General features: G+C 33.4%; 1 protein-coding gene and 1 pseudogene across 1 annotated transcript; both read right to left on the minus strand.

The window, feature by feature from the left end:
- Window positions 1-312: 312 nt before the first annotated feature.
- On the minus strand, window positions 313-4,701 carry LOC131170714 (protein DETOXIFICATION 40-like). The gene is made up of 6 exons (XM_058130444.1): window positions 4,307-4,701; window positions 3,583-4,211; window positions 1,895-1,951; window positions 1,498-1,736; window positions 1,209-1,327; window positions 313-983 (listed from the first exon to the last, which is right to left on the minus strand). The coding sequence occupies exons 1-6, from the start codon at window positions 4,619-4,621 to the stop codon at window positions 852-854; spliced, it is 1,491 nt and encodes a 496-aa protein (XP_057986427.1). The 5' UTR covers window positions 4,622-4,701; the 3' UTR covers window positions 313-851.
- A 9,730-nt stretch (window positions 4,702-14,431) lies between these two features.
- Window positions 14,432-16,647, minus strand: LOC110655786 (protein DETOXIFICATION 40-like; annotated as a pseudogene).
- Window positions 16,648-17,319: the final 672 nt, after the last annotated feature.

Here is a 17,319-nt window from a genome sequence, read left to right on the forward strand (position 1 = left end):
TCTTCTTTTCTGCAACACTTGATAAAATTGTATCTGCCATTGCTAGATGTAGATTAGCAATTGCATTGTCATCCATCTCTTTCCATCTGTCATCAGTTATCCCTGTGGGTCTGTCCTCAATTGCCGCTAAACAATTGTCCTTCCTCAAAATTGCCCTTATCTTCAATTTCCAAAGGGAGAAATTACTCCCGTTGAATTTCTCAATCTCATACTTGGCTGCCATGGTATTGACACAGACCTGCTCCCCAACTGAAATCAGTTTACAATATCTACAACCTTTGGCTCTGATACCACTGTTGAGGACTGAAGATATATATAAACTGATCTTGTTGTTTGGGTACAGGAAATATATCTGACAACAATAACAGAGTTGAAGAAAAAGATAGAAATAGACACACAATAGAAGAGAATTTCAGTATATGTGGAAGAGATTACAATATGAGAAGACAATATTTTTCTTTAAGATTTTCTCATTACTCACACACTTCACACCTCTCATATATCTTTTACACAAATACAAGAGTTTTATATATATATGAGTTGGTTACGGTGGCTAAAATAACCGACTTATACATCTAATATATCACTCTGTTTATAGCTAATATATCACTTGCTGGACAAAAGAGTATCAGATAAGGAAAGAAGATGTGGGTCCAGACTCAATTTCCACTACCTTCCTTTCACATGCATATACCGCCATACTTCAGTAATTGTAATTTATCATTATTATTATTTTAACACAGAGCCAACAAGTGGATTTACCCTTGACATACTCTTGAGGGTACCTATCAGTTGTTAATTAACTTGAAATAATTCATAAATAATTAACAAGAAATCTGGCAGTATAATATTCATGCATAGTAATTAAACTCATTCAAAGTCCTTTGAGCATTTACCTCTTTGTTCCAATCTGTGCACAAAGTCACCCATAATAAAATAAAAGTCTGCATCACAGTTCCTCCTATCATCCCACCCCATATTCCCTGTTAAATTCACAAATATTCAAAGAAAATTGTGAATATTTTGTAGAAGAAGCTAGGATTAGAACAAGGTATGCTGATTAGAAGAAGGAAACATTCATGCATGAAATATTAACGATGTTAAGAAGAAATTTTAAAATATAATCATTGTATATATAATAATTTTTTATCATAATAGATGGTTATTCATTATATATACAATAATTATATAAGAGGTTTTGATTTTACCTTTGCACCAAGATCGAACCTAAACCCAAGAAGACAACCCACAGGAATTCCAACCACATAATAGCATCCCACATTTACATATGCCACAAATGCTTGCCATCCACACCCAACAGCAACCCCTTCACAATTATGAAGTTGTCAATTAGCCGACCAACATATATTGACGATACAAGCCAGCAGTCACATTGCCCATCATATTAGTTGATTCTTTTTACCATATCAGTTAAGCACTTATGGAAACTTGAAGTTCTCGTGCTGAGATACAGGACCTGAGTAGAAGAATTCTTACCGGAGAGGACTGGTTGAACGCCATTAAGTACTAGGGTGACTGCCAAAAAAGGACAAAGTTCTGAGACAGCATTGGCTACAGTTTCTCCACTAGTGAAAGCATAGCTAATTACATCGCGTAGAGCAAGCACAATCACAGCTTCTATAACTGCTATTATGGAGGAAACCAGAGTCACCATCACAACTGAGAATGCTGCTGACTTGGGATTCCCTGCTCCTAATTCATTGCTAACTCTGACACTGTAATTCAATCATTGAAATAATTAACAATGCTCACGTAATTTCTCATGAAACTAGTATTTTGATTTCATAAATCAATCAATTTGAGAGTTATTTTATTGGGTAAAAATCCAATAATCCTACTCGTAATACCCGATCGAGTTAACTAAAATTATTACCTTGCAGCTGCATTGAATCCGACTGAGACCATGAATAGCAACGCACTTACAGCCGTACTGCAAAAAGAGTATTAATCATCTAGAACATTAAGACACTAATTCCTACGTGTTTATCAATGCATCGTATCGTATTATATTATATGATAATTTTTATTATTAATATATTTAAAAAATATATGATATAAAATAATTTAATAATATTTTCTTATTTAATTATATAATAAAGTATAGTAAAATAATTATAAAAATACCATTTACTATTTTAAATATATAAATGATTCAAAGATAATTATTTAAATAAAATATTAATTTATAAATAATGTTATAATATTTAAAGATATATTTCATTTATTTTAATTAATGAAAGATATTTTATAATAAAATAATAGAATATAATTTGAAATTTAATAAATTATGTAAAAATAAAATAGAAATATATAAACTTTAAATTATTCAACCCATAAAATTGGTGGTTTGAAAAAAAAACTATTGTAAAATGATGACCAAAAATCACCATTTTTTCATGACTAATATTCTCAAATAAAGACAGAAATCTTATTTATCATTATGAAACAATGGTAAATCATGATTCAAACAAGGCGAAAAAGTTTTAATAGGTAAATTTTTTTTAATAAATATCATTATAATATTAAGAAAAAAATTATTTAATTATTTTAAAATTTTATAATTAAAATATGTTAAATTTAATTTTAAATTAATTTAATATTTTTATTGACATATTTAGAAAGAGATTTCTAAGCATCTTTAGTTCTTTGACAAGTTGTTAGAGAAAGCTAGTGTCAGATTTACAACATAGAGGTGTATATGCCTTTCCTTAAAATATCATTTTAAATTTTATAAAAAATATTTATTATTTTAATATTTTAAAATTAAAATATGTTAAATTTATTTTTAAATTTATTGTCTCATTTTAGTTTGAGATAAGATATTTAAATTTAAAAAAAAACCTACTTACTTGATTAGCTTTTTGAGTGAAATTAGACTTGATTTATTTTTTTTATATAGTATCAAAACCTATCTTATTTTAATATTAGATCACTTACAGATATATTTATTTATAAATTTTACGTTTCAAATATTTATTTTTGTACATAAAAAGTGTATTATTTCATATTAGCTTTAAGAGCTAGGGATTGTTCTCTTCTATGTAAATTGGCAACTTAAAAGGGAGAGAAGGGAAAAAAGTGAATGGGAACATAACAAATTATATATATGTAAAAGAAAAGTATTTTGTTCATATTCTAATCTTCTCGTTGAATCAACTAAATCACAATTACTTCACATAGTTAGAACTGCACAATCTCAATCTTTGTGTGAATATAAAATATTCAATAAATAGCTAGAAAAAGAATTGTTAATTAATTAGAGAAATAAAAATAAATAAAAATTTCAAATTATGGAAAATTCATGATTTGCTAGCTTTATGGTTGTCTTGCCCCTTTTATTTTGAATTGAAGTTTGATGATAAATTTTTATATTATTTATTCTTTTTTTTTTCAGTGATTTGAAAAGTGTTGGTTGCTCTTAGTAAATCCATGTTAAATTTTTCTTGAATTTTATTATAAATAAAATTATATATCTTATAAAAATGAGGAATTCATGTTTGGAGTTCTATCTGCAGACTAAAATTTCACTAATTTAATTAAAAAAAAAAATTACATTCTTACCATACAGCAAGGGAATCCAAGGCAATCTCAGGGTTCTTGAGCAGACCAGCAATCAACACTAATATCTGAAAGTACCAAGTCTCCAAGCACAGCATTATTGCCGATGCTAGTGATAGTTTCACAAACTCCCAAAGTCCAGAAAAGGCCTGCAAGGTAAAACCATTCCATGTCCGCTTACACCTACTACTTTTTACTATATAAATAAACTGGGCACCAACTATGATCCACCATGACAAGCTTAACACCAATGAAGTGCCTATTAATCCCAAACCCATCTGATACACTGCAAGCCAGGTGAGAAATAAGTGCAGCACAAGAGTAGTTGCTGATATAACAGCAGGTGGGTTCACTATGCTCTGAGCTTGAAGGAATTTTTGTATCGGAAAATTCACAGCATAGGCAAAAACTTGAGGTATTAGACCATAAACAAACACTGCGGCTGCTGCCACCTTGCTTGGCTCTCTTAGTAAGATCAAGATAGGCTCTGAGAAACGGTAAATCATAGTAATTGGTATCCCAGTTATAGTTAGCACAACCGTTGCTCTTTGGAGGTATGTGCCAAGCATTTCATATCTGTGAGCTCCATAAGCTTGACCACATAGAGTTTCCACTGCACTTCCCATCCCCAACTACAAGAACAAACATTAAAGATTAAACCAAATGAGAAAAACACTGAACTGATCCATCCGACACAGACATTTATTTGTGTTGATATCCATATTACCATGAGGCCATAGGCAAAGAGTTGGACGCCGCTATTGCCAAGAGAGGCAGCAGCAAGCTCAAGATTACCGAGATGGCCGGCGAAGACTCTGGTGGATAAGGACATCAAATTGTTGATCATGTAAACAAAAACTGTCGGTGCAGCCAGGCGGAAGAGGAGCTTAAGTTCAATCCATGAAGCCAAACGGAGGCGCTTGAAGTACGGCAATTGGTGATCGTTCAGCACCTTTTCGAGCCTGGAGTTCCCTTCAGAATGGGCAGGTGGATCAGGCAGTGACTGTAAAATGGGTTCCTGGAGTTCATCCTGAGACTCCATGAATGGGCTATTGGATGGTGATGGGTAGAAATTAATGGCATTAGGTTAAATATAAAAGATTGAGAAGGATCAGATATATTTAATCTTTGATTTGACTGAAGAGCAAAACAGGCATAATAATGTATACAGAGTTATGTTGTTTTCTTTCTTTTTTCTTTCAATCTCCAACCAATTGTCTCAATCAACGTAGTTGCATATCCAAATCAATACGGGGACTCACATTATTTTTTTATTCTTTTCAATTATATATAAGATGGCGTATCTTTCTTATTTAAATTTAATTTATTATAAATTTATATATAATAAAATTTATTTATTAAATATATAAATTTTATATATTTATATTTTAAATTTAGATAAAAATTGTTCGTATTTATATCTTCATATAACTAAGAGTGAATAGAAATTCTCACAGCCACTATTGAATCTTGACTTGAAAGATAACATCTTTATTATAAGGAGAAAAAATATAAAATTAAAAAATAATATAAACCTTTCATGTGATTAATATAAAATCAAATAAAATAAAAAATATTAAAATGAAAATAATCACATGAATTCAAAGTTTCGGTTGAATCAAATTAATTTAATAATGAATTGAATCAAATTAAATTAATTTTGATTATATATTATTTTTAATTTTTTTTAAAAGAGAGAAATTGGATTGAAACAACATATTGGTAATTAAAAAAAATCAAATATAAAATTTTAAACAAAAAAAAAACCATAAACTCATCTTTTATTTCTTAAAGAAAGTCATGGAAAACGAGAAAATATCGAATTCAAAGAAGAAATCAACAAATAACAGCAAAGATTTTAGGAAAAAAAAAATAAAAATGAATTTGATTGAACAATTCATCATCTGCCATCCCCACCTCTGAATTTTGCAGGATTGAGACAAATGAAAGAAAATTTATTGACGGTTTTCTAATTTCATCATCTTCCATATTAGAAAATTTAATTGTTATTTAAAAAGGAAAAGGAAAGGCTACAGTAATTCCCAAAGCTAGCTTCCTAAGCTTGTAGATCACTTGATGCTTGTTCGAATGCTTCTTGAAATGTTATCACTGTGCATGTTCCATCTGTTTCCTCGATTCTTTTTTTGCTTTCTTAATCTGAAAAATAATCGATAATTTAACATGCTTTTTTGTCTTATCATGCAGTAATTACTCAAATTTGTGATTAGATTATCCATTAATAAGGCAAACAATGTGATTCACGAGTTGCTTTATCCAAACTATTTGGGCCTGTTCAATCAATGTCACTTAAAGCAGCACTCGTGCATTTTTTTCATTCTTTAGATTCTTGCCAAGTAGGTCACTCATCAAGAATACCACGAGTGTGATGACTTAGTGGTAGGCTCTGAAAGTTGAAGGCATCCAACTATGGTTCGATTTCTTTTATTGGCATTGATGACTTAATATTGTCTCCGCTTATAGTGAATGGGTGAATCAACTACAGGTAGCCCGCTCTTGCGACTTTTGGTGACTCATTGTGACTCGGTAATATATCCTGTAATAGGGGGTTAATAAAAAACTAAAGGAAACCATTTAATTACAGACCCTAACTTAGAGGACAATAACCATCACACTCGAAAAGCTTCTTTCTTTTTACAATTAAAAATAAAAAAAGTCACTTGTCAAGAATAACTTTTAATATTAAAGATGTTACTACTCATCATAAAATTTTATCAGAAGAAGCAGAGATAAACACGTATCTATTTTAATAAACACATATCTATTTTAACTTATGCTAACATGTTCAATCAAAATAAATGAAAACTATTAGATATGTTTAAATTTGTAAGTGAAAGATATTATGCGATTGGCTGTTAAGTTTTAGCTAGACATATATTATTTTTAAGCAAAATAATTTTTATTAAAATTAAAAGATGGCCACAAAAAGGACCACTACCACCCAAAGAAAGCTAGACATATCCTTGCATATAAGATGAGGATTTTAAATTATTTTTTCTTGCTTTTATTTGGTTATTTAAATGCAAAATTATATATAACTATATGCAATCATTTAGTAAATTTATCTTTTTTTTCTAATTTTTTAAAGATTTTTTTTATTTAAATTTAATTTTTTATGAAATTAAGATACAACATATACGGTGAGATATACCTATTAAATATATAAATTTTACATATTTATATTTAATATTTATAATAGATTAAATTTATATAAAAATTTGGCTTTGTTGAAGCTGTAATTATACTAAAATGGAAGTTTGCAAAATGGTACCTCCTAGCATTCCACACCATGCATATTAATTCCCTGTTTATTTCACAATATAAAAATGATTAGTTGAGATGTATGAATATATAAGAGAAGACGATAGATTTTCTTTTGGGTGTTTGAATAATTTATTAGGCCTAGAATGTCTACCTTTACACGGAAGCCAAAAGTGAAGCCAAGAACGCAACCCAAAGGAATACCAACAAGGCAATGGCATCCCACGTTAATATATGCAATAAATGCTAGCCATCCACATCAAACTGCTACGCCTTCAAAATGATATAATTTTTTTTTTCTCTGAAAGGATCACTATTATTCATGAAGAGGAAAAGCAATACATCTTATCCTTAACAAGAAAATCATCTAACTGGAGAGGATGAACAGAAGTCCATCCAGGGAATAGACAACCCAAACGAACAGTTCTAATTACCCAATCTGCACAAGAGTTTGCACTTCTAGGAACAAAGCAAACAGATAGCAATGGATAGATAAGATGATAACAGAGATCGAATATCATGAATAATAGCCTCTAATTCCCAAGTGATGGGCACTAGAGGAAGCATAATAAACTGAGAAAGCTTTAAGTAATCAGTTTCAATAGAGGCATCAAGAAAACCTTTGCTGGATGCAAAACGCAATGCCTCCCTAAGTGCAAAACCTTAAGCTAAAAGTGCAAAACGCAATGCCTCCCTAAGATATTTAGACAAATTGCCAGAATTTTGCATTTAGAGGAATCTACAAATATCATTCTGAGTCTCCATTGCAGCATTTAAGCTAAAAGTGATGTCCGATTTACTGAAGTTCATACGCTAGCCTGAGGAAGTACTATAAGCATCCAAAAGACCCTTAAGTTGAACCGCCTCATCCAAAGTTGCTCGACCGAATAAATTAGTATCATCCGAGAACAATAAATGGGATAAGATAGGACAATGGCGATTAATTTTGAAACCCATAATTGAATAAGAGGACACGGCCCTTTCCAATATTCGCAATAATACATCAGAGACTAAAAGGAACAAGTATGGAGACATTGGGTCTCCTTGGCGAATACCCTTAGTGGGAGAGAGCAGCAGTTTGAGTTCCATTCACCAAAATAGAATATCTCACAGTATACACACTGGTGAAAATCCAAGAAATCCCAATGCACACTATCATAAGCTTTGTGGACATCAATCTTAATTGCCATAGATCCATACTTACCCCTTCTTCTATTCTTTAAACAATGGAAAGCTTCATGTGCTATCACCACATTGTCTTGAATACATCTATTCGGCACAAAAGTAGATTGGACAGGAGACACAATTCTGTCTAAGCAAGGCCTCAAATGATTTGCCAGGAGCTTCGAAATCACTTTATAATTGAAATTGCACAAGCTAATAGGCCGATATTCTGCAAAATACTGAGGGCAGTTATTTTTTGGAATTAAGGCAATAAGAATGTCATTTGCTGGAGGAAGAACACCATCGCTCAAAAAAACCTCCACCATGTTCACAACATCTTCCTTAATAACCTCCCAATATTTCGGATAAAAAACTCCTTGAAAACCATCTGGTCCAGGGGCCTTATAAGCCCCCAAACTAAACACCACGGATTTTACCTCTTCCTCTGAAACAGGGCGGCATAACTCCAAATCCATCTCTGCAGATACTACTTTAGGAATTAGTTGGAGAATATCATCAGAAGGAGAAATCGGGTTAGCTTCATACAAAGACTGAAAAAAAGAATAAGCTTCCTGTATAATAGAATCACCATTTTGAATCCATTCCCCCTGCCTAGTCTTGATTTTACAAATTTGATTTCTTTTCCGCCTAGAGATGGTTGAAGAGTGAAAAAAATGAGTATTCTTGTCCCCATATAACAACCAGTTGAGTCTAGATTTTTGAAACCAGTACAGTTCCTCCATTTGCCACAAGGATTTGATCCGGTTTTTTAACTTAGAGATCTCCTCCGAGTTAGCAGTAGACATAGGGGAAGATAACAAGTGGTCCAGTTGTCTAGAGAGATCCCCTATTCTTTTCTTCGAGTTACCAAAATGGTGCTTACTCCAATTCAATAGAACAGTCTTGCAGGAATTAAGCTTCTCACTGATATTATCTTGAGTGTGAGTTCTCCAAACTTCTTTGATAATATTCTCACATTCACTAGATGTTGGCCATCGAAGATCAAATTGAAAAGAACACTGGGTCTTCCTAATCGATGAATTAAGAACCAGAAGAATTGGTCTGTGATCAGAAGCTCCCAGTTTCTCATGGAACAACATACTCTGAGGAAAAAGTGCCTTCCATTCTGGAGTAATCATCACTTTGTCAATGCGCTCCTCCATGACCCCTATACCTCCCTTACTGATTATTAGACCAAGTAAAACGGTAGGCCTTAAAACAAATTTCTTCTAACTTCGCATCAAATAAAAAGGAATTGTACGCTGCAGCAATATGATCGTTATACCCTTTCTTCCCCATTTATCCACAGGCGAGTTACAAATATTGAAATCCCCTGTCAAGATCCACGGCTCATGAGAATGTAATTGCAAATTTCTCAAATTATCAAGAAAAGAAATAGGTTGCGAAGCCTGAGGTTCACCATAGATAAACGTTACATGCCAAGTCGGATTTTGTTCCACCATCACATCTATCCATCTAGGAGACGAATCCAATATCTGGATAGGTAGAGAATCCTTCCACCTACGAGCTAAACCACCGAGTGGGATGACTTAGTGTGATGACTTAGTGGTAGGCTCTAAAAGTTGAAGGCATCCAACTATGGTTTGATTTTTTTCATTGGCATTGATGGTTTAATATTATCTCCGCTTATAGTGAATGGGTGAATCAATCACATGTAGTCCGCCCTTGTGACTTTTTGATGACTCGTTGTGACTCGTAATATATCCTCAAACGAGAACGAGGGGTTAACCAGAGATTAAAAGAAACCATTTAATCATAGACCCTAACTTAGAGGACAATAACCATCACACTCGAAAAACTTTTTTTACAGTTAAAAATAAAAAAAGCCACTTGTCAAGAATAACTTTTAATATTAGAGATGTTACTATTCATCGTAAAATTTTATCATAAGAAGCAGAAATAAACCCGTATTTATTTTAATAAACACATATCTATTTTAACTTATGCTAACATGTTCAATCAAAATAAATGAAAACTATTAGATATGTTTAAATTTTGATTAACGAAATCTTTTATTTTAGGCTAGCCACTGTAGCCTCAGAATTAGACAGGTTAACCTCTGCAAATTTCTCAACAACGGAAACTTTCTGCTGCTTATCAGCATCCTCCCCTTTTTCATCAACCAAATCCCTTCCAACTTTGGTTTGCAACTTCTCACCATCAACCCCACATGAGTTCTCGCCATCAGCTTGAGAGAGAGAGCTTCTTGATAATTTCTTCAATTTGGGTCATCTAGATGGTTTAGGTTTTGGGTTTGTTTGAGCTGGACGAAGTGTAAGTAAATTCTGATTTTTAAGAGATAGGTTATCAGAGAAAGATATTGGGCTAGAGCATGGTTGTATACTATTTAAAGTGAGGGTGGGACATCTTGAGGGGATATGTATGGGCTTACCTTCGATTTCAGCTCAGGAAAGTCCAGAGAGGGTAAGTGTGGCCAGGGCTTAGTATCTATGTGGGCTGAAATTTCCATTTCTTTAGATTTCTTTAAAGCAACATGGGGTGTCGGATATAACAGCCTCTTGAGTGAAGTTTGGGCTTGTTCAAAAGACATCTCATCTGACTCCTTCAACAGTTTAGGGGAAGGAATTATGAGTCTTGAGGTTTCAGACTGAACCACTAGTAATTGACTGCAGATTGCAGTTTGTTCCACTGTGGGGGCAGAAGGTTGCATAGGTAGGGATGCAAGAAAAGTTGGGGACATAATTAGGGATCTAAGATTAGGAAGAGGATTTTGTCTTCGAAAGTGAAAAGTGGCGATTGTGGGAGAATTCGCTAAAGCCTGACATACTGGAAGAATTGACATTTGTTGTACTATGATCCCTTCATTTGAAACACCACTGGATGAACCCTCATTTTGGAAAGAGTGAGGCAGACGCACCACCAAAGAGGCATTCCGATTAATAGTAGCTTTATTAGAAAATCCAGACGGAGTGTTCTTCCTTTCAGTCTTCGGCTCAGAGACCCATATCTCAGCCCTCATCTAAGGCCCGTACTCGTGTCTCGTCCCTTTATTCTGCGAGGCAGCCATAACTGCTATGTTGGGACATGTTTGGATTTGATGACCAATTATCCCAAACATGTAGCAAACGTCCGGCACATGTTTGTACCGGAATTGGACTCTTTCCACCTTCCCATCTTGTTTTTTATTCGTAAAACTCTCAATTAAGGGTTTGCGGACATCTAATTCAACTCTAATATAAGGACCCACTGATACATCCACGTCTGCTGCACAATTGATATCAATCAACCTATGGAAGATTCGCCTAATATGGTGAGCATTTTCCTTCGTCATCTGATTCAAAGGGAGACCCTGAACTTGAACCCAGAAAGGACATATCGAGAAATCTATATCCTCCACCTTAAATGTAGGATCCCAATCTTTCAAGATAAGCAACTGATTGCTAATAGCCCAAGGGATACCCTCCACTACCCTTTTCTTATCTCTCTCATGAAGAAAAGAAAAAGAGGAAGGTATTAGATTGTAATGGAAGAACTTTGGTTTCAAAGGAAAACGCTATGTTCCAAACTTGCTTCAAAACATTTCTGAGGTGTGCTACTGGGAAAAAACTCTTAGAGATAATACGACCCACTAGAATGAGATTTGAAAACGAGGCAGCGGCATGAGTGTCCTCATTTAATTCCAAAGTAAACTCCTCCCATGAGAGGTTATTCGTCTTCTCACAAAGGGCATTGATGGAGGTCTCCAAAGAAACCCTCTTAGTCTGTTCCATCTTAGAAGAAAAGATGAGAGGGAGGAAAGGAAACTCAGGATACTAGAAGGGTCACGCTCGAGAGAGAAGGAAAGACTAAAAGTCACTCAAAGGGAACTTACAGTTCAACTCGTGAACACTTCAAAATGATATAATTACAGTCACAATTAATTAAAACACAAATAAATTATTAATAATTTAATGATTGAATATATATTTTCTTTTTAATAGGCAGAGAAAATTTTATTGAAGGGAAAAACAAAGGAGAGAAACAACAGAAAGGGGCCAAACAAACACAAAACAACTACGAACACCCAGAGCACCATCAAGACTGCAAAACGAACTTAGACATTTTTAGTATTTTGCTTATAGAATCTTTGTGTGCTTTCATGTATTAATTATATTATTTTAATTTTAAGACGACTTTCTTTCTCTCAATAGCCTCTCTGGGCCTGCACAATTTGGCATAAAAATTTAATAAATCATGCAAATGGTGTCAATGAATCTGCCACAAATAGTGAGGGTTTTATCCAAGCATAGGCTCATTATCAAATCACTCAATTTGATCAAATACCACCATAGCCAAGGCCAACGCAAAAGATTATTGCAAAATTTAACACAAAAGATCAAATAAAGAAACGTTAATTAAAAATAAAGCAGCCCCTTCATAGACGGGCTAGAAAGAAGGTTGCAGACAAACATGAGTATACAGAGCAATAGGGAAAGGAACGAAAAACAAGTACCAAGGCAACCACAAACACCCCACAGGGCTATTTCTTGCTTTATTGGACAAATGGGTTGTCCCATGAAATGACCTTGTGCTTGAAACAAGCTAGCTAAGCTATCCATCGTCTGCTCCTTTCTTAATTTTTCTTGGTCTTTTGGCTTTTCTTGTTTTTACCTATGATTTTACCTTTAGTATATCATTTGAATTCCAATCTTCCATTGTCATGAATCATCAATCATCCTTACCTGCCTCACATGCTATGCTTTGTTGGAATTTTTCATAATTATTCTCTCTTTCTGCACTTTGAGGTTTTCTTGGATTTTTTTTCTCACTCGTCTTTCTTGGTCTTGCAGCTTCAATGTTGAGGCTTAAAGTTGCTGCGCGGTATACGCAACCAATCTTTCTAGCATTAAATGTCTCAGACAAAGATTCTGAGCCTCATCATAGGTTTGCTTGGTAGAAGTCTAAACTCTTATCTGTATTATCACTTGAACGAACGCATGTGTGCACACCATTTTCCCATTTGCATCATGAATAATGGATTTCGACAAAAATCATGAATAATGAATAAACGACTTGAGAGAGAGAGAGAGGTTAGTCATATAGCGTCGTTGGGAGCTGGATCATTCCGACGACGCGAACAGATTAATCCTAATTCATTGATTAAAAATAGCTGTAGAACATTCAAAAAGAAAAAAAAATTAAGTTGGTATAAAATTTTTGTAAATCTTTTAATTTTAACTTTTTTTATTAAAATTAAAACAATAAATTAAAACGTAAAAACACACGAAAATTTGACTTTTTATATGATTTAGCCAAAGTGGAGGGTAGAAAGAAAATAATTACTCTGTTTAAGATGTTAAACGAAATAATAAATAATGATAATAATAATAATTTACAGTAATGCAATTAGGATGTATATAAATGTAACATAATGAACGTTGAAAATTTAATTTTAAAAGTAAAAAATTAGTTAATTAAACTTATTTATATATATTAATGGTGGTAACATTTAATTAATTTTTTTTGGTGAGTAGTTGATTGAAACAGTAATCTATAACAAGTTTCTCAGCCTGAGTTAATCTTCAAAGTGATTTAATATAACTATGTGTATAACTGGAGTAATTGTATAAAAACCTTGATATTCCATATAGGATTAATATATGAAATGGCAAGCTAATTAGAAAATGACACTTAAACATAATAGGTATTTATTATTTAAAAGAAAAAAATTATTTTTAATACATAAAAAAAATTAAACATTATGGGACTCGCTTATACCTATTTGTATGATTTTTATTACCGTATCATTCTATATAAATCATCTTATATGGAATTACCGCTATATCATATAATTTCTTGTATAATTCAGTGATTGAGTGACTATCTCATAATAAGACATTAATTAGTGTCCAAAATTTGACAACCTCATTCCTTTAATTTTCAGAATAGCAAAAACAAAATTATCTTAATGAAAATCGTATTACACCAGTAACTTATTATATAGGTTAGCCTGGAAATAAATGTTTATTAATTATGTATATAACAAAGTATTTATTCTATATAAAATAGCCTATATGTACAAATATGAATTTCATAAAATTAAAACTATTTACACATTCTTTTTTTAAATTTCAATAATTATAATAATCTACATACTAATTATTTATAAACTTACCATTCTATAAAATGTTTCTATTTCATTATAAAATTTCACTCTGATATATAATTGTAAGGTGGTCAATATTTTATATGGTGATCTAGGCTTTGTTCAATTACGAATCAAGCCCTAGTTCGGCCGAAACTTTTAGCCTCTGCTTGTTCTGACTTTTTGGATGTGTCATTGCCCCACCTCAACCTAATATATTATAATTCAGAGATTATAGTAAAGTTAAGACTCAAACTACCAATCTAATAAGAACACTAATTCAAACAAGTGAAGCTTTGCTTACTAGACGGGGAGAGAATCTAAGGCAATCTCAGAATTATTGAGCAATCCCACAATCAAAACTAATATCTGGAAGTACCAAATCTCAAGGCACAGCATTACAGCCGATCCAGAGGACAACTTGAAGAAGTCCCACAGTCCAGAGAAGATCTGTAAAGTAAATCCAGTCCATATCCTTTTGCAGTTTTGGCTAGTCACAATGTACACAAACTGAGCTACCACTGTTGTCCACCATGACAAGCTCAAAACCAGTGATGCTCCCAAGAAGCCCCAGTGCAGTAATTAAATTCCAACCCAATAGGAGGTGCACCACCAGCGTAGCAAATGATATGTATGCACTTGGGAAAATTATGCTCTGAGCTTGTAAGAATTTTGGATTGGAAAATTGGCAGCGTATGCAAAAATTTGTGGAATAAGGCGGTAGACAATAACTGCAGCCGCATGAGCAATTTCTTATGATTCGCCTAGTAAATGCAAGATATACTTGGACCAAACGTATATTGTCATCAGTGCTACCGCAGTTGCCGTGAGAAGGATTGTTGATCTTTGGAGATATGCGCCTAGAGTTTCATACTTGTGTGCTCCATAAGCTTGGCCACAGAGTGTCTCCACTGCACTACCCATCCCTAACTACATGCAGAAAGTGATCATCAGTTATCAGCCACTATATTTTAAGTTCCCCGCTCCTCATCATTAATTTATATCCAGAAGAACACACACACACAGAGACAGATAAAGATTTAATCATAAGGGTAATAATCGTATTAAGCAATGGTTTTTGTGGTTTAACAGGAGGCCATAAGCGAAAATTTGGATTCCATTGTTGCCAAGAGAGGCGGCAGCGAGTTGAAGAGATATAATCCATCCCAGATCCGATCCAATCTGTATTGGGCCGGACTCTGAAGAAATAGTTAATGATATAATTTATTGCAGTTCACTGTTAGTTTAGCCTAGTTACTAAATGGCGCCAAATTTATTAGTAAGCAGTTAGTCAATTCAGCAGGTAGCTAGAATGTTTTAGTCTCTTCTCACATATATATAAACATGTATAACTATTTCTTCTTCCCTCCCTCAAGGTGGAGACCCGTGAATTTCAACCAGTCCCAACTTGGACAATATCTTGGACAATATGAAATTGAAGCCTGTTGCTGAATTTCAACATGATACGTACGGGACAATGTTACATTCAAATTCATTTCACCAGTTCACACTCCATCCCAACTACAACTTGCAGATATTTTCACTAAGACCATATCAACAATAGGCTTCAGTTTCATATTGTCCAAGTTGGGACCGGTCGAAATTCACCAGTCTCCACTTTGAGGCAGGATGAAGAAATATTTAATGATATAATTTGTTGTAGTTCCTGTTAGTTTAGCCTTGTTACTAAATGGTGCTAAATTTGTAAGTAGTTAGTGAGTTCAACAGGCAGCTAGAATCTTATAGTCTCTTCTCACATGTATATAAACATGTATAAACGGTTATTTCAATCAGATTTCTGTTCAATCTTCTTGTTTTCTTCCTCTATACTTTGTTCATCTCTGTTTTGTTGTTCTTCATTCAAACTCACCTAGTCCGACTGGACCTAATAGAGATTGGATCTGGTGATAAGACATACCATATGCAGGCGATTTGATATCAACCTAGTATTGTCATCTTTGAGCACAAAGAAATTGGTCAAACCATTCTACCGAAAAGCCATTGGAAACGATAAGCGTGATCACCGCCGAGAATCACACTAATAGGATGTGATTCCGTAACATACAAACAGCTTGACATTAACAATGGAATCTCAGGATTAGCATCAAGGTGTCCTCTATCACTAAATAAATAAGCTTCCAGCGCCTACTCAGGTACACTTTTCTAAGCTCTTACCATTTTCACTGTTACATTGCTCTTAAAAGCATTCTCAAACATTATCGAACTTGAGTGTCAGAGTAGCTACCATTAGGTTGCTGACCTCATCGCTGTATGTGTTTTAGGCAACCCGTAATCTGATTATTTGCATCCGATGACCCAGAAAACTACAACAGCATCAATTGCCAAGATGGCCGCAAAAGATTTGGGTAGACATGGAGACATATAATTGAGCAAGTAAACCAAACTATTAGTGCTGCTAAGCGAAAGAGTGATTTTAACTCGAGCCAAGTAGCTCTTCGAAGTTGCTGAAAGTATGCAATATCCTTGTTAGATAATATTTCTTCAAGTTGAGAGTTCATTATTGCTGGTTGCAATGATGATTGTTGCCATAGTGGTGATATGGATTCCAAGCCCTCATTTTCAAAGTTGTTTGAATATTCTCTCTTGGCCATGATCCAGACCTCACTCTTTCAATTTTAGTAGAATATATAGTTTACTAGAGCATTTCTATGAGTCCAATTTGCGAGATGTTCGGATTTTGCTGTCTGCATATCCTTAGCTGTGGCCTTGCAGTTTAATCTAAAAATTGGAAGTGTCCTTAACTATGGCTTTTGTGCATGTTGTTATGTCTTGATGTGCTGTAAAATAGCTTCCACAAGTGCACAGGTCAATGTAGTATAAACTTAAAAATATTATTCCCACAGGAAATTGTGCTTAAATTGGAATTAAAGGAATAAGCTAATTAGAATGTCAAAATTTAATGATATTAAAAAAATGAAATTGAAAATAAAACTAATATTTGAGGAATTTAAAATAAATCAAATAATTAATTAAACTAATTGAACTAGATGACTAAAACTTAAGATGAAATTACTAATTACAAATTTGGGATGATTTAAATCTAACTTTAATAAGAATTAAAGTGATTCTAAAGATAGGGCTTTTCAATATTGTTTGTATGTAGTTTATCCCTAATTTAGCCAAACACATGAGATTTGTAATTTTTGAAGGAAATCAATTCTTAGTTCTTT

The sequence above is a fragment of the Hevea brasiliensis genome, chromosome 11 (genome assembly GCF_030052815.1).
Source record: "Hevea brasiliensis isolate MT/VB/25A 57/8 chromosome 11, ASM3005281v1, whole genome shotgun sequence".
Taxonomy (NCBI): Eukaryota; Viridiplantae; Streptophyta; class Magnoliopsida; order Malpighiales; family Euphorbiaceae; genus Hevea; species Hevea brasiliensis.

Excerpts from the sequence above, each read along its gene's own strand:
- LOC131170714 (XM_058130444.1), bottom strand. The coding sequence starts at position 4,621 with ATGGAGTCTCAGGATGAACTCCAGGAACCCATTTTACAGTCACTGCCT. Across the intron at positions 4,212-4,306 it reads TCTTTGCCTATGGCCTCATG|TTGGGGATGGGAAGTGCAGT; the intron begins GTAATATGGATA and ends TTGTTCTTGTAG. Across the intron at positions 1,952-3,582 it reads TTGGATTCCCTTGCTGTATG|TACGGCTGTAAGTGCGTTGC; the intron begins GTAAGAATGTAA and ends CTCTTTTTGCAG.